This window comes from Aethalodelphis obliquidens, unplaced genomic scaffold (assembly GCF_003676395.1).
Source record: "Aethalodelphis obliquidens isolate GAN/ISIS:26980383/991018 unplaced genomic scaffold, ASM367639v1 scaffold59, whole genome shotgun sequence".
Classification (NCBI taxonomy): Eukaryota; Metazoa; Chordata; class Mammalia; order Artiodactyla; family Delphinidae; genus Aethalodelphis; species Aethalodelphis obliquidens.
This window is the reverse complement of record NW_020838003.1, coordinates 5,965,846-5,993,023: the sequence shown is the minus strand read 5'-3', so window position 1 is coordinate 5,993,023 and position 27,178 is coordinate 5,965,846. Positions and strand designations below refer to the sequence as shown.

Here is a 27,178-nt window from a genome sequence, read left to right as displayed (position 1 = left end):
CGCAAAAAAAAAAAAAAAAAAAAAAAAAAATCACAATGAGATATCACTACACACCCGCTAGAATAGCTAAAATTAAACATTAAAAATCCAACTTTTCCCAAGGATATGAAGCAATTTCAACTTTCAGACATTGCTGTTGGGGGTATAAAATAGTACAAACACTTTGGAGACCTATTTGGTTGTTTCTTATGAAAGCTGTCACCATATGACCTAGCAGTTCCATTATTAATCCAAGGGAGAAGAAAGCAAATGTCCACCAAAAAAAAGCTTGTACTTTAACGTTCAGAGAAGTTTTATTCATAATAACCACAAACTGGAAACAACACAAATACCCATCAACAGGTGAATGAATGGATAAATACATTTGGCATATCTATACAATGGAATATATTTCAGCAATAGAAAAGAATGATCTATTCGATACATGCAGCAATGTGGATGAATTTTAAAATATTAAAACATATACATAACAGTGTATGATCCATCCATATGAAATTCTACAGCAAGCGAAACTATAGTGACAGAACACAAATCTACTGTTGCTTGGAGCTGAAGGCAAGAATCAGTACAAAGTGTATAAGTAAACTTTTGGGGGTGATGGAAATTTTCTGTATCTTGATTTTCACCATGGTAACATGGATGCAAACTTTTGTCATACTAGGTGAACTATACAATCAGTTCTACTACAATGTTTTCAAAACTGCAAACTTGTTTTAACACGATAACAAAAATTTTTAGTATTAACTTGACTTTTGATTTTACCTGTGATTTCATCCACTAAAAATACAAGATGAACACAGAAAGCTGCACACAACTGAAATAAGCCAAGTATAAGTATATACCATGCCAACCTTTGTGCTATTTTCCTTCATTTTACTTCAAACTGTTATAAACCCCACCATACACTGTTATTACATTTGCTTTTAAAAGGTAATTTTTTTTAAAGAAAGGATAAAAATCAGAAAAGCATTTTTCATAGTTTCCCACAAATTTTCCATTTCTGGCATTCTTCATTCATTTGTATGGAACTGGGTTTATACTGGTATCAGTTTTCTTCCTCTAGAAGGACTTCCTTTAACACTTCTTGTAATTCAGGTCTGCTGGAAATAATTTTTCTGTGTTTTATTTGTCAAAAAAGTCTTTATGCTTCTCTCATTTTTGAAGGATATTTTCATTTGATATAGAATTCTACATTAACTTTTTTTTGGCGGTACATGGGCCTCTCACTGTTCTGGCCTCTCCTATTGCAGAGCACAGGCTCCAGACACGCAGGCTCAGTGGTCATGGCTCACAGGCCTAGCCGCTCCGCGGCATGTGGGATCTTCCCGGACCAGGGCACGAACCCATGTCCCCTGCATCGGCAGGCGGACTCTCAACCACTGCGCCACCAGGGAAGCCCTACATTAACTTTTTTTTAAGCATGTTAAAGTTATCATTCCATTCCCTATTTGGCTTGCATTATTTCTGACAAGAAATCAGTAATTCTTATCTTGGTACCCCTGTATTTAATGTTTCTTTTTCTCTCTGGCTGCTTTTGAGTTTTATGTTACCACTGGTTCTCAACAAATTGAATATGATATGCCTTAGAATGGTTTTCCTTTCAATTATCCTGCTTGAAGCTCATCTGCTTAGATTTAGAAATCATAGTTTTCATCCTGTTAAAAATTAAACCATTATTACTTCAAATATATATTTTCTGGCTCCTCTCCCCTGCCCTTTTCAGATACTCCAATTACACGTACATTAGATCACTTTGAATATTCCTCAGATCACTGAGGATCTGGCCTTTTATTACTATTTTCATTCTGTACCTCAATTTGTATAGTTCCTATTGCAGTATCTTTAAGTCATGCTTCTTCTGCAGTGGCTATAGGTGTTAATCCATTGGTGAATTTTCCGTTCAGATACTGCATTTCCAAAGGGCATTGCAGCTCTAAAGCTCCCTTTGCCTTCTTTAATGTCTTCCATTTCTCTCCTCATTATGCTCGTGTTTTTCATTATATACGTGTACATATTTACTATAGTTGTTTTAAAGCCCTTGTCAGCTACTTCATTCATCTCCATAATTTGAGTTTCTATTGACTGATTTTCTTCCTTACATATTCCTTCCATTTTGCATGTCATAATTTTTATTGGGTACCAGACACCATAAAAGTTATGTTCTTAAAATTTTGGATTTTGTTTTCTGCATTTAGAGAGTGTTGAATTTGGCAGGCAGTTAACTTCCTTGCCAGTCAATTTGATCCTTTTGAGGTTGTTTTTAAAGTGTTATTGGTGGTCCAGAGTAGCCTCTACTCTAGAGCTCTTTCAGCCCTATTTGAAGGCACAATTCTGGGGTATCTACTGAATGCCCAGGATTTTCAACAATGTCTTGCCACTCTGGTGGTCAAAACTCAAATGTCTCTCAGCCACATATAAGTTCTGGGAATTGTTCAACTTAAAGCTCCCCAATAATTGCATTTAGTCTAGCCTTGTGGCATTTCAATCTATGCAGGCCCATCTTAGCACAGAGCAGAAGTCTCAATGAACCCCCCTGCAGAGTCCTGGAGCTTCCCTGCATAGCGCCTACATCTCTGGTGTCATGCCTCACAAACTGAAGCTGCCACAGCCTCCCCCAAATCTGATCTCAGTGACTTCTATAAAGAGACCGCCATGCTTTCCTTGGTTTCCCTCTTCCTGTGCAGGGTCTGGAAAGTGACATCAGGCAGAATGCTGAGGCTTTTGTACAACTTGTTTCCATCCATTCAGAGAACACACACCCGTACTGCATGTTTTCCAAGGTCAGCAAACAGTAGCTTCAAATATTTTTCTCCAGTTTTCTAGCTGTTCACAGGTAGAGGGCAAGTCTGGTATACGTTATTCCATTATGGGCGGAAAAGGAAAGCTAGAATTTTTTTTTTTAACCTAGTTTGAGCTATTTACATGTTGAGGCTCACATATTATCCTAGTATTTATGATAACAGCAGTTGATTATACCTTCATTTTATAAAATAATTTCATTTACATTACCTGAGTAGTTTTCACAACACTTTGAGTTAATAAAGGTGACCTTTCTTATGATTGTGTTACAGTCAAAACGATTGAGGCTCACAAGAAAAGTGAATGCTCAAGGTAACATACTTAGTAAGAGTTGGAGCCGGGAATATGACATTAGCATAAACTACTACTGCTAAAACTTATCTCCTGGTTTCATCTATATCACCAAACTCTTTTATTTTTCATCCATCCTTCCTTCCTTCTTTATCCCCTTCAGGTTTTTTTTTTTTTTTAATTTTTTTTAACATCTTTATTGGGGTATAATTGCTTTACAATGGTGTGTTAGTTTCTGCTTTATAACAAAGTGAATCAGTTATACATATACATATATTCCCATATCTCTTCCCTCTTGAGTCTCCCTCCCACCCTCCCTATCCCACCCCTCCAGAGGGTCACAAAGCACCGAGCTGATCTCCCTGTGCTATGCGGCTGCTTCCCACTAGCTATCTACCTTACGTTTGGTAGTGTATATATGTCCATGCCTCTCTCTCACTTTGTCACAGCTTACCCTTCCCCCTCCCCATATCCTCAAGTCTGTTCTCCAGTAGGTCTGTGTCTTTATTCCTGTCTTACCCCTAGGTTCTTCATGACATTTTTTTTCTTAAATTCCATATATATGTGTTAGCATACGGTATTTGTCTTTCTCTTTCTGACTTACTTCACTCTGTATGACAGACTCTAGGTCTATCCACCTCATTACAAATAGCTCAATTTCGTTTCTTTTTATGGCTGAGTAATATTCCATTGTATATATGTGCCACATCTTCTTTATACATTCATCCGATGATGGGCTCTTAGGTTGTTTCCATCTCCGGGCTATTGTAAATAGAGCTGCAATGAATATTTTGGTACATGACTCTTTTTGAATTTTGGTTTTCTCAGGGTATATGCCCAGTAGTGGGATTGCTGGGTCATATGGTAGTTCTATTTGTAGTTTTTTAAGGAACCTCCATATTGTTCTCTATAGTGGCTGAACCAATTCACATTCCCACCAGCAGTGCAAGAGTGTTCTCTTTTCTCCACACCCTCTCCAGCATTTATTGTTTCTAGATTTTTTGGTGATGGTCATTCTGACTGGTGTGAGATGATATCTCATTGTAGTTTTGATTTGCATTTCTCTAATGATTAATGATGTTGAGCATTCTTTCATATGTTTGTTGGCAGTCTGTATATCTTCTTTGGAGAAATGTCTATTTAGGTCTTCTGCCCATTTTTGGATTGGGTTGTTTGTTTTTTTGTTATTGAGCTGCATGAGCTGCTTGTAAATTAATCCTTTGTCAGTTGCTTCATTTGCAAATATTTTCTCCCATTCTGAGGGTTGTCTTTTGGTCTTTTTATGGTTTCCTTTGCTGTGCAAAAGCTTTGAAGTTTCATTAGGTGCCATTTGTTTATTTTTCTTTTTATTTCCATTTCTCTAGGAGGTGGGTCAAAAAGGATCTTGCTGTGATTTATGTCATAGAGTGTTCTGCCTATGTTTTCCTCTAAGAGTTTGATAGTTTGTGGCCTTACATTTAGGTCTTTAATCCATTTTGAGCTTATTTTTGTGTATGGTGTTAGGGAGTGATCTAATCTCATACTTTTATGGTGTTAGGGAGTGATCTAATCTCTACTCTCAGTACCTGTCCAGTTTTCCCAGCACCACTTATTGAAGAGGCTGTCCTTTCTCCACTGTACATTCCTGCCTCCTTTATCAAAGATAAGGTGACCATATGTGCGTGGGTTTATCTCTGGGCTTTCTGTCCTGTTCCATTGATCTTCCTTTCTGTTTTTGTGCCAGTACTATACTGTCTTGATTCCCTTCAGGTTTTAATTATCTTTCATCTTAGGTTTTAATCATCAGCTTTATCATTTTAGCATAGTCAAAATTTTTAAAGAAGCAACTTATTCTCTAACATATCGCTTTGAAAAATGCTACTTTGTAATTCACTACCATAAATTATTTTTAATTTTAATTTCAAGTGGCAAGCTATAATCAATATATATCATACCATAACCAATATACTCCCAAACTATAGAGGCCTCTAAAGGTCTCCCTAACCCCCAAACTGTCAGTATTCACGTGTAACCCTGTATCTGCATCATCTTTCCTCCTCTTTCAAGTCATTTCCCCTAACTTACTTTGACCTATGAAGCTGCAGCAAACTTCTCAGAATTTTTCCTAGTCCAAAAGAAAAAAAAATCAATTAAATATTAAAATAGAAAGGAACACAAAAAATTTTAAACAAGAATAAAATAAAAGTAAGCCAGCTCCTCAGTTAGCATGACTAAGTAATAGATTTAAATGACAGCTTTCTAAGAATGAGTCCCATTTCTCTCAGTATAATATAGGGCCAACCAACAATGGCAATACTTAAGAAAATTTTAAGACTCAGCTGATCACCTTGTACCTTGAGGTACAAGATGAAAAGAGCGTTTTAATCTTCCATCACGCTTCTATTCAACAGTGTGACTACGTGGAGCACTGTACTGAGAAAAAAAAATCTGAGACCACATAGAAATCAGTGGGAGAACATTCTGTGAGTCACGTCATCTGTCATAGTCTGCCTGGTTGGAAACAAGGGATGACAGAATGTGAGCCAGGTATTTGCAGTCTCCAGTCTAGGGTAAGAGTAGTAATATTTGAAATTGCATAATATACCAGGAACAATAATTTTAAAACCTTAAACACCTAATTTTACCAAACATGGGATTTAGATATAAAGAAGGGGTAATGCTCAAAACCAGGTTCTAGAGTCTGATGGAGGGCCCTTTATTACATAGGATAATCCAAACCAAATTAATCCTTTCCCTAGAAGATAGGAACTTGTTGGAGTCAGAGAATAACAGATTTCTTCCATCTCTTTTAATTTTTTAAAGAAAAAGTTATTTTATAAATCCCATAAAACTCTAGATTACCTGATAATTTTTTTTTTTTTTAACAAAATAGAGGCTTTAACCAAACAGCAGTAAAGGTATAAGGGGCTGGAAGGCCTGAGGGGGCACAAGGCAGGAGGAGCCAGGAAGGTGGTGACCCTTGGAAGGAGGGAGGCACTGGGCCTCTCCTGGGAAAACTATCTGACTCTTGTGGCTCCTGTCCCAGCCTCTGCCCAGATCACCAGCCCAGATGCAAGGGACAAGCCCTTGTATTGTGCTTCTCAGGTGATCCCTTTTTCCAAAGGGCATGTGGGCCCCAATACAGAGAGAGGGTAATGAAGAAGGGCAGGAGTGCTGACATGCCAGCAACCCCTCACCCCTAGGGCAGGTCTGCCCAGCCCGGGCCTTGCCCGACCTCAGAGCCAACTTCAGTCACTGGGGAGTAACACCCTACATTCTGTCTTCCCCACTAATGGGATTTTTACATTCTTCAAAAATTACTGGACCACGTCACGTTCAGCAAAATGGTTAAAATGAAAAAGATAAACCAATTACCGGCAAGGATATAGATCAGTGGGAACTCTCACACACCGTTGGAAATATTGGTACAACTACTTTGGAAGACTGTGAAGCATTATCTACTATAAATGAACATACACCTAACTTATGATCCAGCAATTCTGCTCTTAGGTATATATCTAAGGGAAATGCATACATATGTTCACCAAAAGAAGTGAACAAGAATGTTAATAAACAGCATTATTTGTAAAATCCCTAAAATCTCCCCCCGAAAAACTGTATAGGAATGTTCAGAATAGCATTATTTGTAATACCTCAAACTGTAAAGAATCCACATGTCCATCAACAGTAGAATGGATAAATTGTGATATATTCACACAATGGAATATTAAAACAGCAATGAGAATTAATAAAATATAAATACATACAACATGGATGAGTTTCATAAACATACTGAGTGAACCCGGGCCTCCCCCCAAAAATGCATATGGTAATTGTTATTCCATTTACATAAAGTTCAAAAAGAGGAATAACAAATACATGTTCTTAGAAGTCATGATAGTGGTTACCTTGAAGAGGAGTATTTTTCAAGGAGGGAACAAAGGGGTTTCTGGGGTACTGGTATTATCTACTTCTTGACCTATATGCTAGGTACATGTTCACTTTAGGAAAATTCATCAAGTTGTTCATAGTTATAAATTTGTGTTGTAAGTCAATAAAAAGTTTCCTTAAAATTACTGGGCAATACCAACAATATACAGCTACATAAGAGAGCTACAACTTGAATCCTTATAGTTTGTCTCTAGGGTCTGTGCTCTTAACCACTATACTATTTTAGCAATCTACCTTAAAGAAGTACTTGCTAATACTATCTATTTTTAAATATGAAAAACCTACATATGTCAACAGGCAATTAACTGTAAATGTAGGAACATAATTTGTACAAGTATAGAAGATCCACATGGAGCCACAAGGGAGGCTGATTGGGAGAATCATAGAAGTTTTGCTGTATCTGATTTAAACTTTTTACCATGGGAATCTGTTCATGTGTTCCTATTTATGTTTAATAAAATGAAATTGACATTTCTCCCCTCCAAAAAATAAATGGGCAACATTTTTTTTGCATTCAAAGAATATTTGCTATGTATGTAAAAATACTTTGAGTAACAAAGTAAATGTTTTTACTCAAAGAAATACATTGATTTCATAGAAATCATAGGAAGAGACATTTAATAAATATTCAAGGAATGAATGACCCTTAGAGATTTGTTGACCCTCCTATCATTGCTATTAATTCTTCCTAGTCATTCATCAGAGATAGTGATGTGGTATAGTGGGCATCTATTGGTCTTGCCTGCCCAGCACCCAGTGAGCCCCTTCTTTTGGTAAAGGCATTTCAATATTCCCCCTGGGCAATTTCTTCTACCCTACTGCATGCAGTTTTGGTGAGATTATCAATTCTGCCTTCTCCTGACCAAGGAGTGGGCGTGTAAACTAAACTAGGCCAAACAGACTCTTTCTCCTTAAAATTTAAATCTTGAGTAGAGTGACACAAGGTCAGAAAACAAATTCACCTTGACAGTAGCTCTCTGAAGAAGCTGTCCATTGGTTCCTGCTACTTAGATGCCTTAAGCTGCACTGCTTCCTATCCTTTCCAAGTACCAGTTGTTTAACTTTTCCTTAGATTCTGTGAATCACTACATATCCTTACATTACATTTCTTCTCTGGTTAATTTCTGTTGACTGTAACTGAGGAAACACTGAAACAGTTGGATGTAAATATATTCAATAAAAAGGTTACTACAACTTTGCAAGGAAGTCCATAGTATTTAACTTTTGCTTAACTTTTTGCCAGAATTTGTTTCCCTATAAAGTCTACATTAGTCCTACCTCTACTTCTGGAGCTTCATAGTATAAATATACTCCATCTTCTAAATGGCACACATTTAAAACTCTATCATTTATCCCCAAACACTTTCTCAGCAAAATAATTTATTTTCAAATTAAAACATATATGACTACTACACACTCACTAGAATGGCTATAATAAAAAAGACAGACAATTCCAAGTGTTGACAAGGATGTGGAGAGACTGGAACCCTTATGCACTACTGGAGGGAATGTAAAATTGTATAACCACTTTGGAAAGCAGTTTATATAGTTTATATATTTACATAATTTACACAATATTTTTAAATAGACTTTACAAATAATCATCTAGGCAATGTCATCCTAGGCAACAATGCCCATGAAGTCATGGTCATTTAGGTGCAAGTTATATTTTCCTATAATATAGTAAAACATACTAAACCCTTAAAGATGTGGCTCACTTACCATCAAAATTCATTTCTTTGTCTTCCTTGGTACACTTATTGCCCTTTGGGAAACACTGGGTTATTCAACTTAAAATTTACATAAATTAATTTTCATTAAAGTAATTACCAACTTAGGAAACAATACTATAAAGTTTTATGCAACATATGACAAGATATAGGAAGTGTTAAACCTTTCATTTAGCAAATACTTGAAAATGCTTTTGGTTGGCTTTTTTCAAATAAAAGTGACTAAAGAGCTGGAGATGTGGGAAACCGCCAAAGCCAAGACATCTCCCTTCCTACCCTATACCCAACATGATCACAACCATGTTATTTCAGGGAGAAAAAGGAGACCTCCACATGGGAAGAAGAAAAAAAGGAAGTATACGAAATGTTAAGCAGTTATTTAAGGAATTATGGGTCATTGTTTTCTTTAAATTTTTGATTGTGTTCTTCCTTTCTCTACTTGCCCAATTTATTTAATGTCCTTCTATTTTTTAAAATAAAGCAATACAGTAAAACTTTCTGTTCCTTTGAATACCTTCAGAATGAAAACTATTATTTCAACCTATCCCTTATAATAGTTACATTTCTAATTTCATATTTTGATTCAAAAACAAAAATTTAAGTGAAGATACCAATTTCTTCCTTCTTATTTTTTAAAGTATTGATATTTATATACAACCTTTTGTGGCTAGTTCTGTTACTATGTACTCTTAAGTTCTCAAAGCACTAGAAATAGGTGTTTTGCCCATTATTACATGAAAAATACAATCCAAAGAACCTAAATGCCCTCAATGGCCAGAGTAGAACACAAAAACATTGGGTTCTGAAAAATGGACCTAAACTTTTCTTGTAATTATAGCTTGATTATTCTTAAAACTCTTTATAGGGATTTGCTTTTAATTACTCTAGCAAGGATGAGGACGAGCTAGGGAGTGGTAGGTAGATGGAAGGGATAGATGTACCTAGAACAAGAGCATAATGTTGATAATTGCTGAAGCTGGGTGGTAAGTAAATGGGTGTTCTTTTTTTCTGTATATCTGAAAAAATTCTATAATAAAAGTTAAAACTGAAACGAATTCTTTAAATTCTAAAAATGCATTATTGCAGATGACAACTAAAGCAACCTCTGTAACATGCCCAACACAGAACAAAAAATAAATAAATAAACAAAGCTCCAGGGGTCTATAAAGTATTTTTGCTATTTTAGTTGTATAGTCAAATGAGAAAACAAATATTTACCAATAAGTACACAACTATTTAAAAGTTGTATGAAAGGTTACTATTGCCACCTACTGGACACTGCGATTACTGCTTGCTATTAAAAAAAGTCACTATTGAGTAGGTCTCCCCATCCCACCACAAGTCTCTGGTCTTTAACAAGATAATAAGTAATACCATTAAACTTATGTTTACGTGTGTTTATATTAGTAATGTTAATTAATAATGTTTTATCACATCATTTCTAACAACATGAAATGCCAACTACAAAAGCTGTGTCATAAAATTTTTGTTAGAAAGTACATTGATGATCACCTTATGATGTCCTTGTTTTACAGAATATCCCAGATTTTGAATTGTTTTCCCATAGGAATTCAAATTGTTTACACATAGGGATAGACCAGGAAGCTAGAAACTAGTCCTGGCTCTTAAATTCAGTGCATTATCTTTTTTTTCATCTCAGTCTTTTAAAATCTTGACTTTTATTAAAAAATTTTCACCTCTTATAACTTGGTTAACTGCATACACCAGTGATTCTCAACCTTGCTGCACAAGAATTACCTGTCAAATTTGAAAATAAACTAATGCTGATACCAGAGCCAGAGATTTTTTTTTATCCAGGGTTTAAAGATCCATTAGTAAGTATCAGTGGTTCTCAAAATACAGTCTTTGAACCAGCAACATCATCACCTGCGAATGAAACTGAGCAGGACCCTGTGGACAAAAGCCTTTCCTTGTCCTCCACTTCCTTGCTTGTAGGAAAAAGGTTTAGCCTCTTAGATGTTCCCTGAGTTCCAGAGGGCAGATGCAAATAGAAGAGTGAAGGAATGCAGAAATAAAGGAAAGGCAGTCAAGAAACAGTGCAGCGATGCAGCGATGCAGTCCCGGTTCCTCCTCAAGAGCTATACATAACCTGATAGTTCTCCAGGAACTAAACCACCCAGGTAGAGGATGGTAACTTCAGTCAGAGCACAAGCTCTGGATCCCAGACACGTTGGAACCTGAAGGCTAATGATTGAGTTTTGTGGAACATCATCCCGTTACCTCATCACCAACCAATCAGGGGAAGGTCACTCACCTTTCAGTCCTCCCCCCACATTTTGCCTATAAAAACTCTTCCCTAAAAACCTTGGAAGAGTTCAGGCTTTTTGAGCACCAGCAGCCCATTCTCATTGTTCGGCCCTTGAAATAAACCCTTCTCTGCTCCAAACTCCAACATTTTGGTTTGTTTGGCCTCACTGTGCACCAGGTGCACGAATTGGGTTTGGCAACAGGAACTTATTAGAAATGTAAATTTTCAAGGCCCACCCCAGATGCTGACTGGTGCCAAGCAATTTGTGCCTGCAAGCCCTCCAGGTAATTTGGATGCAGGCTAATGTTTGAGAATTACTAGTATTGATATTTACCATAATTATTTAAAACTTTTTACTCTTTTTAAATATAAGATTTTAATTTACTGTTTTCTCAGAAAGAAGAAAATACATTAATAACACAAAAGAGAGAGGTTTATGTGAAGAGTAATCTAGTGCAATTCTACTATTTTTCCAGAAGCATATACCATTATGAACACTCAACATTAGTTCTAGTTAGCCAATAGGAAAAACGGGTTAGGGAATAATTTAGTCATAGGCCAGTTAATAAGACCCTGGAATGCTCTTGCCCAGAGCGTTTTCCAACCATATTTCCTTGTTCTGGTTTGTTCTGCTCAGAAAGGTATCTTTCTAAGACATAATTAAGACCTTTAGCCATATCATACCTTTTAACTCAGGAAGGTCAGTTCTAGAAATATAGAGGAAACTAAATTATGCTCAAAGATTTTCTCCAAAGTATTGTAAATAATAAGGTTAAGGGGGACCTGAAAGCAAGTTAAATGCCCCAAAACTAAGAACTGACTCCATAAATTAGAGCATCAATAGGATGAAATATTGCTCAATCATTAAAATGCTTTTCATATAAGATTTTAAATAATATGGGGAAATGCTTACTTTATATAACATCATGTGCGTACACGTTCCCTCTGTTTCTCTGTCTCTCATTCTCTGTCAATTGAAAAAGATAATGGGAAGCACCAAAATATTAATACTGGTTATCTGAGTAGTAGGACTCTGAGTGATTTATTTTTTTATATTTATTAGTGTTTCTAAAGTTCTCTATAATAAGAGTATACTTACTCTATTAATCAGAAAACCCACAAATACAGTAATAGAGTTTCTACTCTGTGATCTAGGGTCTTTAAATAACAATCAGTATGCTTTCAGAAGACCATAAATGTGGGAAACAAGTAGATATCTTTTTTCTCTCCATCCTGCACTGCTTTTTTCTCATCCCACTCCTCCAACCCTTCTATTTCAACTTTCTTCACATCACTGTGCCATAACCCCATAGCTAGACATACCGAGAGACTGAAGTGTAATTATTCAATATTTTAAAAATTTAAAATTGGTTAAATAGTTTAATTTATCTTAGAACACATAAAAAGGAGGTAAAATAGCCTAATGGTTAAGAGAACAGGCTTCAAAATCAGACAAATGTAGGTTTGAATCTTAGTTTGCCACTTAGAGGACCTCACACAAGTTTCAATTTCCTTAACTGTAAAGTGAGAGTACCACCCTTCTTACTAAACTCCTGCGAGGATGAAATGAGAGAATGCATAAAAAGCATAAGATAGTAGTAGGCACTCAATAAAAGGTAACTGCTGTTACTGTTTTGTAGTTAATGCTACAGTTGCTTTTGGTAAACAGCCCTTAAATTTTAATTTTCCTGTGGGAAAAAAGGCTTAGTGGAGTACAATGGTTGTTCACAGTCTTTTGGACTTGTCAGACCACTAAAATTTCAAAAACAATTGGGGAGACCTATATGGAGCCGTCAAAATGTTCTTTACAAAGTGAGTGTTATTAAAACCCACCAACAAATTTATCAGGACTATTTTTTCATATAAGAAAAAGCCCTTGAACATCCCCTAAAAAAAGTGGAAGACAGTCTCAGAGTAAAAGAAATCGTTCCCAAGAAAGGACAGTTGGCAACTGCATGACAAAATTATCCTTATTTTTTTTGTTTTGTCACATACCAGTAAACACTTAAGGACCAACACCAGTATGCAAACTGGCAGCCTGATCCTTCAACCATAAATTAAGTTGTTTTATCTACCTCATGGGATATTCATTCAACAAACACTAACAACTTGCTATTAAGCAGAGGAATTCAGGATCAAATAAAGTACATAAAAACACCATACACAGTGCCTTGTATATTACAAAGCACCATTAAAATATATAATATTTTAAAAAATAAATAAATAAAATATACAATATTCTTATTACAAAAAAATACAAATACTATAAATTGATTCCTAAGAGAAAAAAAATTTTCCACCCACTTGTTTTAAGGGCTTAATCATTTTCTATATTCATGCTATCACAAAAGACATTAAGGAATTATTAGAATGAAGATTTTCCATATTTTTTCTTCAGAAAATAGTCATATTTGTGATGTAGCTCATGACTCTGCCATTCTCTGTCTTATGGGAACTGAGGATGTTACTTTTCCCTCAGATGGTATGACTCTCAAGGGAAAGTTATTAAGCTAGAAATTGCTGCTATAATTATCAGATTGTAGAAGCTGAATACTAAGGAAGAAAATTTAACATGATCTAAAAGTTAGGTTCAGACACAGAGCAAATTTTATTTTCTTAGTTTTGAAAGTATTATAAGATTTTCCAGTGTTAAAATTTACTTTCAAGTATGATGATCAAGAAATAACAAGACACCAAACTTAGAAATTAAACAGTTTTTAATTTTCTCTGTTGTTTCTTGATCCACTGAAAATAATTTCTCAATGTAACACATTTAGGCAGCTTTTTTGTCACTTTCTTCGGGTTCTACTTCTTTAGGCAATAATGACTCGATCTTTAGTAACAAACCTTCACTTGTTGAACTTCGAAGGAAAGCACGTACCACAAAGGGTCCTGAAAACAAAGACAAGAATCAATTTTCATTTTATTCCATAGATACCTAATGAGCAAATACAAACATACAACAAGAAACTTTATAGGACTCGTGTTATATTTTCACTTGAAAAGTACTGATATTACTGAACTATTATTTTGAATTATAACAAAGGGAAGATCGCTTCATTTCTAGAGTAGAAGACAAACTAGCTGTACCATAGTATATGAGAGATTTACAGATGGAACTACACATATTCACTAATAATTCATTTCTCTCTTTCAGAAGGTGATCACCTAGAATTTATTTCATTGCAAAGTCAACAGTAAAGGGAACAGGTGATGATATTTACATTTGATGGCAAGATTCTAAATATTTATTTAAAACAGCACAGATGCTAACTCTGTGTTACCAAACATTTAGTAAAATTCCTTAAAAATTAAAAAGCGTTTCATAAGAACAATGTTAAGGGACCCTCAGTTAAAATGGCAAAGAGAAGGTAACTACATTGCTTTTAGAGATTTACTGTTCATCATTCTACTCCTGATATAGGTTCAGAGGCTCCTATACTCAAAACAAAGTTCTCCATGAAAGAGAAGAATCTATACACATACAATCACTAAGTACTATGGCCATATCTAGCACAACAGAATTAACAAATGAGGTATTTATTCATCAGTGTGTTTAACTCCCAAAGAAGGTTAAACATAACGTGAGATTGTGTTTTAATTATACACTTGGTTTATAAAATGAAACATGGCAGAGTCCTATAATAGTAAGCCTGTAAGTGCATAGTCAAATGAGGGTTACAGACTCTTGCTTTCAACCAGCGGAAAGAGAACACGTTTGCCTGAGGAAGGACTGTGAATGGCAGGTAATGCAGTGGGTACTACACGTGTTCCTAGCCTATGACACAGCTTCCACATCAAGTTTCACTGTTCTCCACGAATCACCCCATTTATAAATAGTGATTCTTGTGACATGATTAAAAACCTTGTTTCTTTTCTAAAATAAATAAGATTAAGAAAGCCAACTGCTAATACCAGTGACAAAGTGAATGGTCTGGCTTCAAAATATCATCTATCTCATAAATGACTTTAGTTTCTGCTTAAACACTATTGTAAGTTTAAGGCAATCCGTTACAGTTTTCTTTCAAACTTTATTACATTTAACGGTAGAAATAATGTGGGAATTTATAAAGGTTTCACAATGTATTGCTTATTAATGTTAAAGAGGTCTCCTCTCCAAACAACTACAACTTCTTAATAAGGTCATTAGGAATCCTTTGGAGAATTAAGTTGTATTTCTTTAATCCCTGGAAATATTATTGCTATTGCAGTTGCATATTAACTGGATTGTTTTCTTAATATTTTACCTTTTTAAAGTATCACAGAGCTACAAGGAAAGCTACCCCAGGGAACCACTTACCCAAATTCAGCGGTCTTTGCCTACAAACTTCACTGATAACTGCTTGCAGATTGGCAGCTATCTGGTCACTTGACATATCCAGCTGAAAGAAAAGGATATATAACGTTAATGATGTGAAAGTGAGATGATAATACTATTTTTGGTAACTGTATCAGTAGTTGTTCCAGACAGTTTTTTCAAATATTCAACTAGTGCAAATTATGTATTAGGAGACCCTACCGTGAAAGAAAAAAACTTCCATAACTTTTTTCAGAATACTACATTAACATGTCTTTACATGTCAAGACTTAATTACCTTTTAGAACACATTATAGCAAAGTGTTTTAAAGTTGCTCCACTTGCGATTCCTTGAATTCCAAGTAATTTCCCCAAAGCATATCCTGGGGCAGAATACACCATTCCCCCCACCCTTTCCCTACCACCAAGGAATTAGTGATATTTTTTTTTCAAGTTGTTTATTTTTTAAAATAAACTAAGAAAATATTTAGAAGTTAATGCTTTCAAAAGTCTAAAATGAAACTACTTGACAACGCACATTCACATAACGTATCCCACACAGAGGCATTTTCAAGATGCTATGCTAACACTCTAACTCTGCAATAACAATTATCCTGCTACTTAGTAAAAGCTACAGTAAGTAAATGTATAGTGAATGAGCCCTATTCATAAAACACCTAAACCCAGCACACATCTTTGGAAAGTCCTTGAGTTTACCATTCAAATTCAGTGCATGTTATTCTTCTTAAATATACCAGTTAAAATCAGTTCTATTGCATTCCTATGTTTAGAGGATTTTGCACTTTGCCAAATGAATCCAGTTTTTAAAATTCATATAAAACTTATAATAGTGTAATTGGCAAAAATTAGACAGTAAGAGTTCAAACAAGAATTCTATTTTCCAATGACTCTTGAGACCACTGTGAGACATGTAGTACATAAGCATAAAGAGAATTCCTCCTGAAACAAATTATTCTCATCATCATCAGACAACATTTATTCGACATTCACTTAGGCATGATGCAGTATCAAACCCTAAATGAGAAGGCTTGGGCATTACTGGAGGAATTTTCACTTTATGCCAATCCACAAGTGGGAGTTTGGAGAGGGAAAAAAATCAAGCAATGCTTAGTTCTCCTTATTAAATCCATAGAACTTATAGACTTTAAGTTGTATTGAAGTACGTAGTTCACTGACAGACAGGGCACCTTACATTTGCTATGGTAAAAAAAAAGAAAACAAAACAAAACACCAAGAGTATCAACATGTGTCCTTTCATTCCTCTCTTAATTCTCCACTTTCCCTCAAAACGTCCTCCTTTCTATTATCAACTTAAGTAACCAACACAGCTCTAAGGAGTTCCTTTACCCTTTGTAAAGACCTATACCTACCTTAGATTTGGGAAAGCAATAGATACAAGAAAAAGCAAGAGATCCAGTATATCTTCCTTGATAGTTACAAGCTATACTGTTGGACTGTATATACTAAACTTCTCAGATTTTTGTAACTATACTTTCTGCAGACTTATATTGCCATTCTTACAATAACCTAACAACATAGGCTTTAGAAATGCAAAACAAAAAAACCCAAACAACAAGAAGAACAAAAAAGAAATGCAAAACAGATGACTTCAATGGTTTCATTAAGTTTTAAAATATACAAATTGTTTTAAAATATAGTTTAGGGCTTCCCTGGTGGCGCAGTGGTTGAGAGTCCGCCTGCCGATGCAGGGGACACGGGTTCGTGCCCCGGTCCGGGAAGATCCCACATGCTGCAGAGCGGCTGGGCCCGTGAGCCATGGCCGCTGAGCCTGCGTGTCCGGAGCCTGTGCTCCGCAACGGGAGAGGCCACAGCAGTGAGAGGGCCGCGTACCGCAAAAAACAAAAACAAAAAAACCCAAAAATATAGTTCACACTTTTGTCCAAATTTTAGCACCTCTAATTATCAGTACTATGTCCTCTACTGAATCTTAAAATATATTTTTAGCCATAATACCTCACTTTACTTTTTCTTTTAGATATTTTGTAAAATTATGAAAAAGATATATTTTATGGGCATAACTTGGATTACACAATTGACTACTGATGACAAAGAGCTATGTAAAAAAAAATGTATGCATGCATGCATGCATTTTATCAAAACTTGCATAGGAAATTTATTTGGGCCGACAATGATCTAGAGATAACTCAGGAAAGCAACATTTACAAGCTTCTCCATCTATATCTCAGTTGCTCTGTTCTTCCAGTAGTGCTTTTCCACACCGTAACATTCTGTGGCCTGACAAAGGTAAGGAGGACCATTTTGAGGATATATCATCTGTTAGATTCTCAATAGCAGAGCATTAGACTTGGCAAAGCAGGAAAAAGGTGGGGGCTGGGGGAGTGGAAGGGGTTGACCTTGAAGGCGATATTGAACTCTGTTAAGCACTGTATTTGTGTGTGTACATATGTGTGTATTTGAATATATAATAGTCACAACAGTACCTATGTTTAGCTAAAGTGATTGTCCACTACAGGGCAAAATAGTTATTCCTTGCTCTGTAGCATAAATGTTTTTAAGAAAAGACTGATTTACTGAATCCTCCCTTCTGCTTAACATCCTTATTATATCAGAAATAATTCCCGAAGCAGACTAGATGGAAGACTTCCCAAAGATGTCAGGGAGGTGGCTCAATCGATACAGCTGATTTGCTTTAACTCTCAGGTTTTCCTCTTTCTATGCAATTCCTAACCTTTGTTTTCAATCGCTCTCTACCATTATGAGAAAACTAAAAAACTGTGGTCCTTAACCATTGTTTGTCCCTTTGAGATGCAGACATATGCAGGATAAACTATAGTCATGAGAGTGTCTAAGACAGTGATTCCTAAACTTTTTTCGGGTTATCAAAACTTGCACCAGAAAAATGCACACAGGCACACAAAAATTTTAGCCTATGCTTTTAGGGTCTTCGAGGATTCTTTGAATAAAAGAAAGGGGAAGAGAGAAGAAAGGCTCCTGAGGAAAGGGGCTCAAGTTAAAAGGGCTACACTCTGAAAACCATCAGTGTCGCTGTTTAATTTGGCTCAAATACTTTGAAGTACTAAGGACAACAGTATGGAAAAAGGATTCAACTTAATTTTCTACATTTTACAGAGGACAAAAATAAAAAGAAAAAGCAAAGTGTGTGTGCATAGTTTTTAAACAATCATATTTTCCACCTCAAGTGGCCAGCTTCTGTCACTGTAAATGTTGTAACAGCCTCTAGATGACTGATCATCTCTAGCTGGGAACTGCAGAGAGGACTGCTGCTTTGGATAAGCACTTGTTAGAACACCTGACCTCCAAAACCCCTTCCAAGTGCAATGTTCTAGGGTTACAAATAGGGTAGCCTGGCAATGGTTTCTGCAGGTGGGCCAACACTCAATTCCCTTGACTCCTGAAAGTCTAAACCAAGAAAAGGAAGACAAGACAGTCTGTGTATCTCCTATACATTAAGTAACAGTAGTAGTAGAAGTAGTAGCAGCAGCAGTGGCAGCAGTAATAATAATAGTAATAATAATACTAGAGCAGCTCTATTTATTGGGTGCTTACTCTAAGACAAACTCTGTTCTAAGCATTACATAGATATTCTCATTCATTTCTCCCACGTATCCTAAAAGATGGGAACCATTATCATTCCTCTTTTTTTTTTTTTTTTTGCAGTACGCGGGCCTCTCACTGTTGTGGCCTTTCCCGTTGCGGAGCACAGGCTCCAGACGCGCAGGCTCAGCAGCCATGGCTCACGGGCCTAACCGCTCCACAGCATGCGGGATCTTCCCAGACCAGGGCACGAACCCGTGTCCCCTGCATCGGCAGGCAGACTCACAACCACTGCGCCACCAGGGAAGCCCTATCATTCCTCTTTTACAATTAGAAACTGAGACTTAGAAAACTTTGTAACTTATTCAAAAGCACGCACATGATAAGGAGTGGCTCAGCAGCTATGTGCATGAGCTCTAAAGGCAGAGAAATGTGACTTTGAACCCCATTTCCACCATTTATTAGCTTGTAACCCTGGACACAGCTAGTAAGTGTTGGTAATCCTTAATGAAAATTAAAGTGTCAGTTGTCTGGGAAACACAAATGAGTTGGTAATAAACTAAGGGGAGAAAAAGAGGAAACTAAGTGAAATACTGAAAGGGAAAGAATATACATTTAAGTGGGAAAAATATGAATTTTTCTTTGCACCTAATGAATCCTTTCCTACCTTCCCAGTTTTTAGATGTTAACGGCGTACAATTCAGCAACATTTACTTGGCCTTCACTCTTTGTTGGGCAACATGCTGGGGACTAGGAACAGAAAGATGAGTAAGATACAAACCTTAACGTCAAGGAGCTCACCATCTGGTCACTAAAATACAACATGACAGGTGCTACTCTAATCAAATGAACAAAGTGCCACAAGGGTAGAGAGGAAGAAGTGACTGCCTTTGGCAGAGAAGGCTTCACAAAGGTTGTATTTTAAATGAGTCTTAAAGGATGAAGAATTCTGAAGGACAAAGAGGATCTTCTAGGCAGATGGAGCAGCAAGAGGTAATGTGAGAACAGGTGGATCAGGTGACCAGAAGGCAGCTCACTATATCTAGGCCCAGGGTTGCAAACTCAAATGGCTACAGTGGCCACAGCAGGTAACATGCATGATTGAAGAGGACTGGGTTTGAGTGCATATGCATACAGGACCCACGGGGCACAGGCTGTGCATAGGTGGAGAGCACTGCTCCATAGGGAAGAGGCAGCAGCCACTGAGTGCTAACAGAATGTTACACTGAGGGCTCTGAGGCCGGTTTACCAGAACTCTTGACTGGTGAAGAACAACTAGAAACCTGGATTTCTATGTGACATTATCTAGTTTTTAAATGCTGAATCAATAAAACAGAACAAGTCTGGGGGCCAAACTCAGCCTGTAAGCTGCCAATTTGTAACTCTAGACTTCAAGCTGCATCACTGAAAATAACAGGAAATCCTGAATTTGAACTTGACATAGTGATTTGACACTAAATTATAAAAAGATTTGAATGTACAGCTAAAGATTTTAGAATATATTCTGTCAACAGTGAGAAGCTACTTAATGTTTTTAAGCAGACAAATGGTATTTCTGGTTTACGTTTTGGAAAGAATTTTAGAGGAAGGGTGTAAAACAGGAGTTGGCAAACTTTCTCTGTAAATGGTCAGACAGTAAATATTTTGGGCTTTGCAGGCCTAACGGTTTCTGTCGCAAATACTCAGTTCTGCTGTTGTGGTGCAAAAGTCATCACAGACAATACATAAACAAATGACCACAGCTGTGCTTCAAGAAAACTTTACTTACAAAAACAGCTGGAGAGCTGGAAGTGGCCCACAGGCCACAGTTTGCAGACCTCTGTTGTGGAAGATAGACCAAAGGATGTCTGAGAAAGTGAATGGGCAAAAGAAACCATTACTTTTTGCTAAAGCAGAAAAGATTTTTGTTTTGTTGTGTTTAACAGAAAGCTTTGTTGGGTGCTGATAGATTTTTGGTATCGTACAATGCATCTATTATGCAGACGAGGCAAAAAAATGTTTTGTCAAGCTAAGAATTGCATTGCCATTTAAAATAAAAGTAGGAAAAATGCTTAGCAACTGTTTCAACAACTGCCGTATATTCTATATATGCACTTGAAACAAGATGTTGCATGGGGCCTTTCTGGAAGTTTCTTCAGGACTGATGACCAGGGCCTAAATCTGAAAGCAAAAAAGGCATGTACTGCGTGCCCTATATTTTAAAGAAAGACGCCAACAATTAAGGCTGAAAAGTTCTCACCATAATCAACAACCACGCTAAGGAGAAGCAGGCCAAGAGGCAAGGCTCCAAGAGGCTCTTGTGTAGAGACTGGGGGCACTGCCAGAAGAATATACTAGTTTGCTGAACATATGCTTGAAGGACATCAAATAAGTAAGAGCTGGTCACTGGCCAGAGAAGTGGCAACAACCAAAGTGGGGACCACAAATACAGGCAGGTAAGACGGGGAAGTTGCCACTTCTCCCTTATTCCCTTTGTTAAGCCTCTACCACAGAAGAGTTAGGCCTGGAACAGGGAGTAGGGTGAGGTATTTAGAACTGAATCAAGTCACTGCAGCACTCTACAGTCTAGAGTGGGAGAAGGTGTGAGTGAAATTTTACTAAGCCCTCCCTGCTTCAGATCACGAGCTATAAAAGCCTGGTTCCAAATTGAACAAGGAAAATCTCTGGATAGCAGATCACATTTTTGAACTGAATCTCACTGCACTTTTAATTACTGAGAGCCACTAGAATTATGCCTGTCACCTAACATGCCTGTGCATAACAGAGAAGAAAAATTGTACATGGCACACTTGGAATCGGGGGATGGAGAAGACTATTTCATGTTTGTACTGCATTAAATTCAGACTTTTCAATAGAGCTGTACATTTACACACAGACTGCATTCTGTGCACATGAGAATTTATGTGAATTTATGTTCAAAGGAATCATGCTTATAATAATGAGTGATACTGGAAACAACCTAAATGCCCAAGAAAAGGAGTAAAATTGAATAAATTAAGATATATCCACAATACAGCTATGAAAATAATACTCTGTAAGAATTTTAATGATTTTGGAGAATATTCAAGATAGAGTATTTAAGGAAAAGAGAATAGAAAACTCAATATATAGTATGACAGCAATTACATAAAAAATAAATGCATAGTGCCTTGGAAATCGCCTCCCCTTTCCTAGAGCCCTGATGATATGCCTGCCTCCTACCCCTTAAAATTCATTTACTCCCCTCCCCTCAAGGAGAAGGTGTTTTTAGGGCTCGAGGCTTCCCTTTTCCATTCCTTCATCAAGGTTTCTGAATAAGGTTTCTGCTCTGCTACACACACACACAAATGCATGCATAGAGAAAGAGCAGTAATGAAAAGCACTAAAATGTTACCAATTGCAATTTTAAAATAACGTTTATATTCTTATTTATGCTATTCAGTATTTTTCAAATATTATTATGTGCATGTTATCACCTGTTGATTAAAAAAAAAAAAACTAGTTTTAGTTTAGCATTTTAAACTATAAAACCAGTCCTTTAAGATGCTATAAATGGGGCTTCCCTGGTGGCGCAGTGGTTGAGAGTCCGCCTGCCGATACAGGGGACACGGGTTCGTGCCCCGGTCCGGGAAGATCCCACATGCCGCGGAGCGGCTGGGCCCGTGAGCCATGGCCGCTGAGCCTGCGCGTCCGGAGCCTGTGCTCCGCAACAGGAGAGGCCACAGCAGTGAAAAGCCCGCGCATCGCAAAAAATAAAAAAATTAAAAAAAAGATGCTATAAATGACAAGGTATACTTTATTTCTTCACGTTTCGCTGAAACAAAATAAAAACCATTCTCACTTTTGGTACGGAGGGATAGACCCAGACCTCCACATCCCCCCACCACCATGGGTCCTAACAGCTAATTATGTTGTTACAGACTTATGTATATATTTAATTATATTTTTTGAATTGAAAGGCAGTAAAAGTAACCTTTTTGGGGGTGTACAGTTCTATAAATTTTAACTCCTGCATATATTTGAGTAACTACTACCACAGTACTGGACACAGAACCCAAAAAATCCTTCCTCATCCCTGATGTGGCCTCTCTTAGCCACTCCTAATCCCTGGCAACTTTTCATCTCTTTAAAAATGTCATACAGGGCTTCCCTGGTGGCGTAGTGGTTGAGAGTCCACCTGCCGATGCAGAGGACGCAGGCTCATGCCCCGGTCCGGGAAGATCCCACATGCCGCAGAGCGGCTGGGCCCGTGAGCCATGGCCGCTGAGCCTGCGCGTGTGGAGCCTGTGCTCCGCAATGGGAAAGGCCACAAGAGGGAGAGGCCCGCAACCCCAAAAAAAAAAAAAAAAAAAAAAAAGTCATACAGATGGAATAATTACATGTAACCTTCATTTTCTTTCCTCCATAATTCACATTGTTGTACAACTCTGACCACCATCTATCTCTAGAACCCTATCTCCTGAATCTAAAAGTCTGTACCCATTAAACACTAACTCCCCATTCCCTTCAACCCCCAGCCCCTGACAACTACCATTCTACTTTCCGTTTCTATGAATTTAACTGCTCTAGGTACCTCATATCACATTTGGAATCATATAATATTTGTCCTTTGGGACAAATATTTGGTGGAATCACATATTTGTCCTTTTGTAACTGGCTTATTTCATTTAGCATGATGTCTCTAAGTTTCATTCATGTTGTAGCAAGTGTCAGAATTTCCTGCCTTTTTAAGGCTGAATAATATTCTACTGTGTGTACATATGCATTTTGTTTATCCGTCCAGCCTGAGATGGACACTTGGGTTGCTTCCACCTTTTGGCTATTGTGAACAATGCTGCTATGAACATGGGTATACATATACCTCTCTGAGTCCCTGCTTTCAATTCTTTGGGGTATATATCTATAAGTGGAATTGATGGATCTTATGGTAATTCTGTTTAACTTTTTGAGGAACCGCCACACCATCTTCCACAGCAGCTGCACCACTTCACATCCCCACCAGCAATGCTCCCCACTCTCGCCAACACTAATGTGTGTTCTTTTGGTAACAGCCATTTCAGTAGGTGTAATGCAGTATCTCATTTGGTTTTAATTTGCGTTTTCTTGATGGCTAATGATGCTGAGCATCTTTTCATGTGTTTATTGGCTATTTGTATATCTTATTTGGAGAAATGTGTGTTCAGATACTTTGCTCACTTTATCTTTTTATTATTGAGTTATAAGAGTACTTTATATATTTTAGATACAAGTCTCTTATCAGGTATATATATAGTTTGCAGATATTTTCTGCCATTCAGTGGCTTGCCATATCATTCTGTTGATAGTGTCCTCTGATGCACAAAAGTCTTGTTTTGATAAAATACAATTTATCTCTTTTGTTACCTGGGCTTTTGGTGTCAGTATGTAACCTTTTGAGACTACTTTCACTCAGGTTACAGTATGTAACCTTTTGGGACTGACCTAAATTGTTGTGTCTATCAATAGTTCATACCTTTTCTTATCACTGAGTCATACTCCATTATACGGATGTACCACATGTTTTTTTTTTAATCCATTCACACATAGAAGGATAACTGAGATTTTTCCATCTTTTGATGATTATCACTACAGTTCCTATAAATATTTGTGTTCAGATACTTGTGTGAACGTTAAGTTTTGATTTCACCACAAATGTTTCAACTCTATGGGAAGGGAACTGGTGGACCTTACAGTAAACGTATATTTAGCTTTACAAGACACTATCAAACTGTTTTCTAGAGTGGCTGTATTATTTTGTATTCCAACCATCAATGTATGAGAGTTTCTCCATAATCTCGCCATTTTTTAAAAAAGTAATTTTCTGCACAATATTTCCTCCTTTCCTTTTGAGACACCGATATGAAAGTTAGATCTTTGTTATCGTCCCATAGGGCCTTGATGGTCTTTTTTTTTTTTTCCTATCTTTCATCTCTGTTTTTTAGATTTATGATCTACCTTCAAGTTCTTTGACTCTTTCCTCTGTCACCTCCATTAATTTCAGCTCCAGAAGTTAACACATAATTTTTATGAGATCCCTTTCCTAAGTACCCCGCCCCTTGATATCCCCAGTACTTTCTGGTTCCCTGAGGCTCTCCTTTTCAGCACTCTGCCCAGAAAGCTGAGGTTTTATTTACATTTTGCCTCTTACTTCCTCCAACTGTTTTGGCAGTGGGGGCCAACTGGCAGGAAGACAGAGAAGATAAGAAAAGGGTGCATGCCCCTACCTCTTGAGACCATAGATCCTCCAATCAGAAAGTGAGGCAACCCCATTTCTCAATTTTAGATACCTGTGTCTTCCTCTGCACCCACTGTCACTGTTAGGAGCCATGATCTCTATTTCCCAAGCCTGAGGTAGAGGGCTTCTCCTAGAGCTCTCCTGGGGCTCTCTGCCTGCATTGATGTCTGCTTCCCGGTTTCAGGCTATGTTGAGACCAGGCCATGTGACAACACAAAAGGAAAAATGGCAAACTCACCGCCAGTTTGGTGGTACTTCAAATTCTGGTCTTCCCTAATTCACCTGCTACTATTGACTTTTCAGAGTCTTCGAATAGCTGCTCCATGCATTCTGTCCAGGTTTTATAATAGGTGCACTCACTGAGAGAGATAGGGTGTCATGTGATTATTACACCATCTCACTTGGAACCAGAACTTCACAGGCTTATGTTTTATATGTTTATATTTTAGGGTTGGCAAACTTTTTCTGTAAAGGACCAAAGAGTAAATATTTTAGGCTTGGAGGGTCACATATGATTTCTGCTGCATATTCTTTTTTTATACAACCTCTTAAAAGACCATTCTAAGCTCACAGGTGGTACAAAAACAGACCACAGAGCCATTGTTTTCCAACTCCTGTATTAGAATACATTATTTATCTCCAAGTATACAAAAATTCATGCAAAGACAAGTTGTAGTATGATTTATGCTTTACATCACTTTAACAAATCAATATCTTTACCAAAATCTATGGGTGCTGTAAGGCAAAAGCAGCCTTCATCATTGCTCATGATAAAGTTGTCTGAAAAATCCGTAGTTTTGTGTTACATTTAATATATTTAATAATTCATAATAGGATCTTATAGATGTTTTATTGTTTACTGTAAATACTATATTACTAAATGCTATTATTTGTTTAGAAGTAACACTAATGAAAATCGCAGGGAATTATCTTTCAGATCCATTCAATTTCTTCTACAAGGATTTGGATAAAGACAGAATTCAGTAAAAGCTATCATACTTTTCACTGCTTTTTGAAATAAAGCTAACAAAAGAAAGCTGTGTGTGCAGTGTACTGACAATTACTTATTAACAAATGGGTTGGCAAACAAAGGAAAGCAAGTCAGTTTACTTCCCTACTGCATGTTATGTCACATATTTTTCATCATGTGTTATTCTATTGATCAATGATCACTACATTGTTGAGTTACTGCAATGAATTAAAAAGCAAAGTTAGCTGTTTCTCTCAAATGGTATGGTTTTTCTTATGCTATTACTTATATCTGATTGAAGGGGAGAGTCACACTTCCCATCCCAAAAGTTCTGGGAAATTATCATCTGCTTTCATGACAGTATAGATAAGAAAACTAAAAATGATAATAAACTATTTTTAATTCTAATATGACTACTGGTAAGAACAACTGATAAAAATCCATACAATGGATATACCCTAAAATACTACAAAGACTATTCATCCCAGTTAAATAAATATACATCTCTCACAATAAAGCATCAAGCAAAATGCTGGCACATACTGGGTCCAGGATAAACATTATTTTCTCCTCTTTCTTAGCCCCATACTTTTAGAAATCTAAGATCTACTGCCAGTCTACCTCCTTTATTTTTATTGAGAACTAAAAAGTACAGAATTTGACTTTTATATTCTACAGTTTATTTTCCACCTTTAAATTTCCTTATCTATGACACAGTACACTGCAATATACCAAAAATAATGCAATGAAAGAAAAGTTAATCATCAACTGGAAGAAATGGAGGAAAAAGGAGGGGAAGTGGCAATGAGCCATGAACCAATGAGCTGCCTCCTTGTATCCAACTATTGTTTGTATCTAATTGATTTAAGCAATACTCCTTGCTTGCCACTTTCTCAACTTGTGGATCTAGATGCTTCAAAATAAGGCTTCATTTTCCACGCTCTACACTACTCACATCTTGTTTAACTGAACTCCGACACGTTCACTTTTCCTGTTCTAACATGTTCGCTAAAACTGAAGGCTCTGATTTCAACAAAAGATTTTACTATGTTTATATTCCCTTGCCCTGAACTTGTTTATTTTTGTTACCATATACATCATC

At 36.9% G+C, this 27,178-nt stretch overlaps 1 protein-coding gene across 12 annotated transcripts in view; it reads right to left on the bottom strand.

Moving 5' to 3' along the window:
- Nucleotides 1-942: 942 nt before the first annotated feature.
- The window catches only part of MRPL1 (mitochondrial ribosomal protein L1), a 101,604-nt gene continuing 75,368 nt past the window's right edge, over nt 943-27,178 (bottom strand). For 5 of the 12 annotated variants that reach the window (XM_027087679.1, XM_027087681.1, XM_027087678.1 and 2 more), the window contains 2 exons: nt 15,320-15,401; nt 13,609-13,911 (listed from right to left, as the gene is read on the bottom strand). In XM_027087679.1, the coding sequence (XP_026943480.1) occupies nt 13,793-13,911; nt 15,320-15,401 (201 nt within the window). In that variant the 3' untranslated portion in view covers nt 13,609-13,792. Of the gene's footprint in view, nt 1,098-1,320; nt 1,656-4,775; nt 5,195-8,742; nt 8,786-11,932; nt 11,987-13,608; nt 13,912-15,319; nt 15,402-20,642; nt 20,722-25,344; nt 25,572-27,178 lie in introns of those variants that run through there. The other 7 variants (XR_003428880.1, XR_003428879.1, XM_027087682.1 and 4 more) reach the window with 7 other exon arrangements.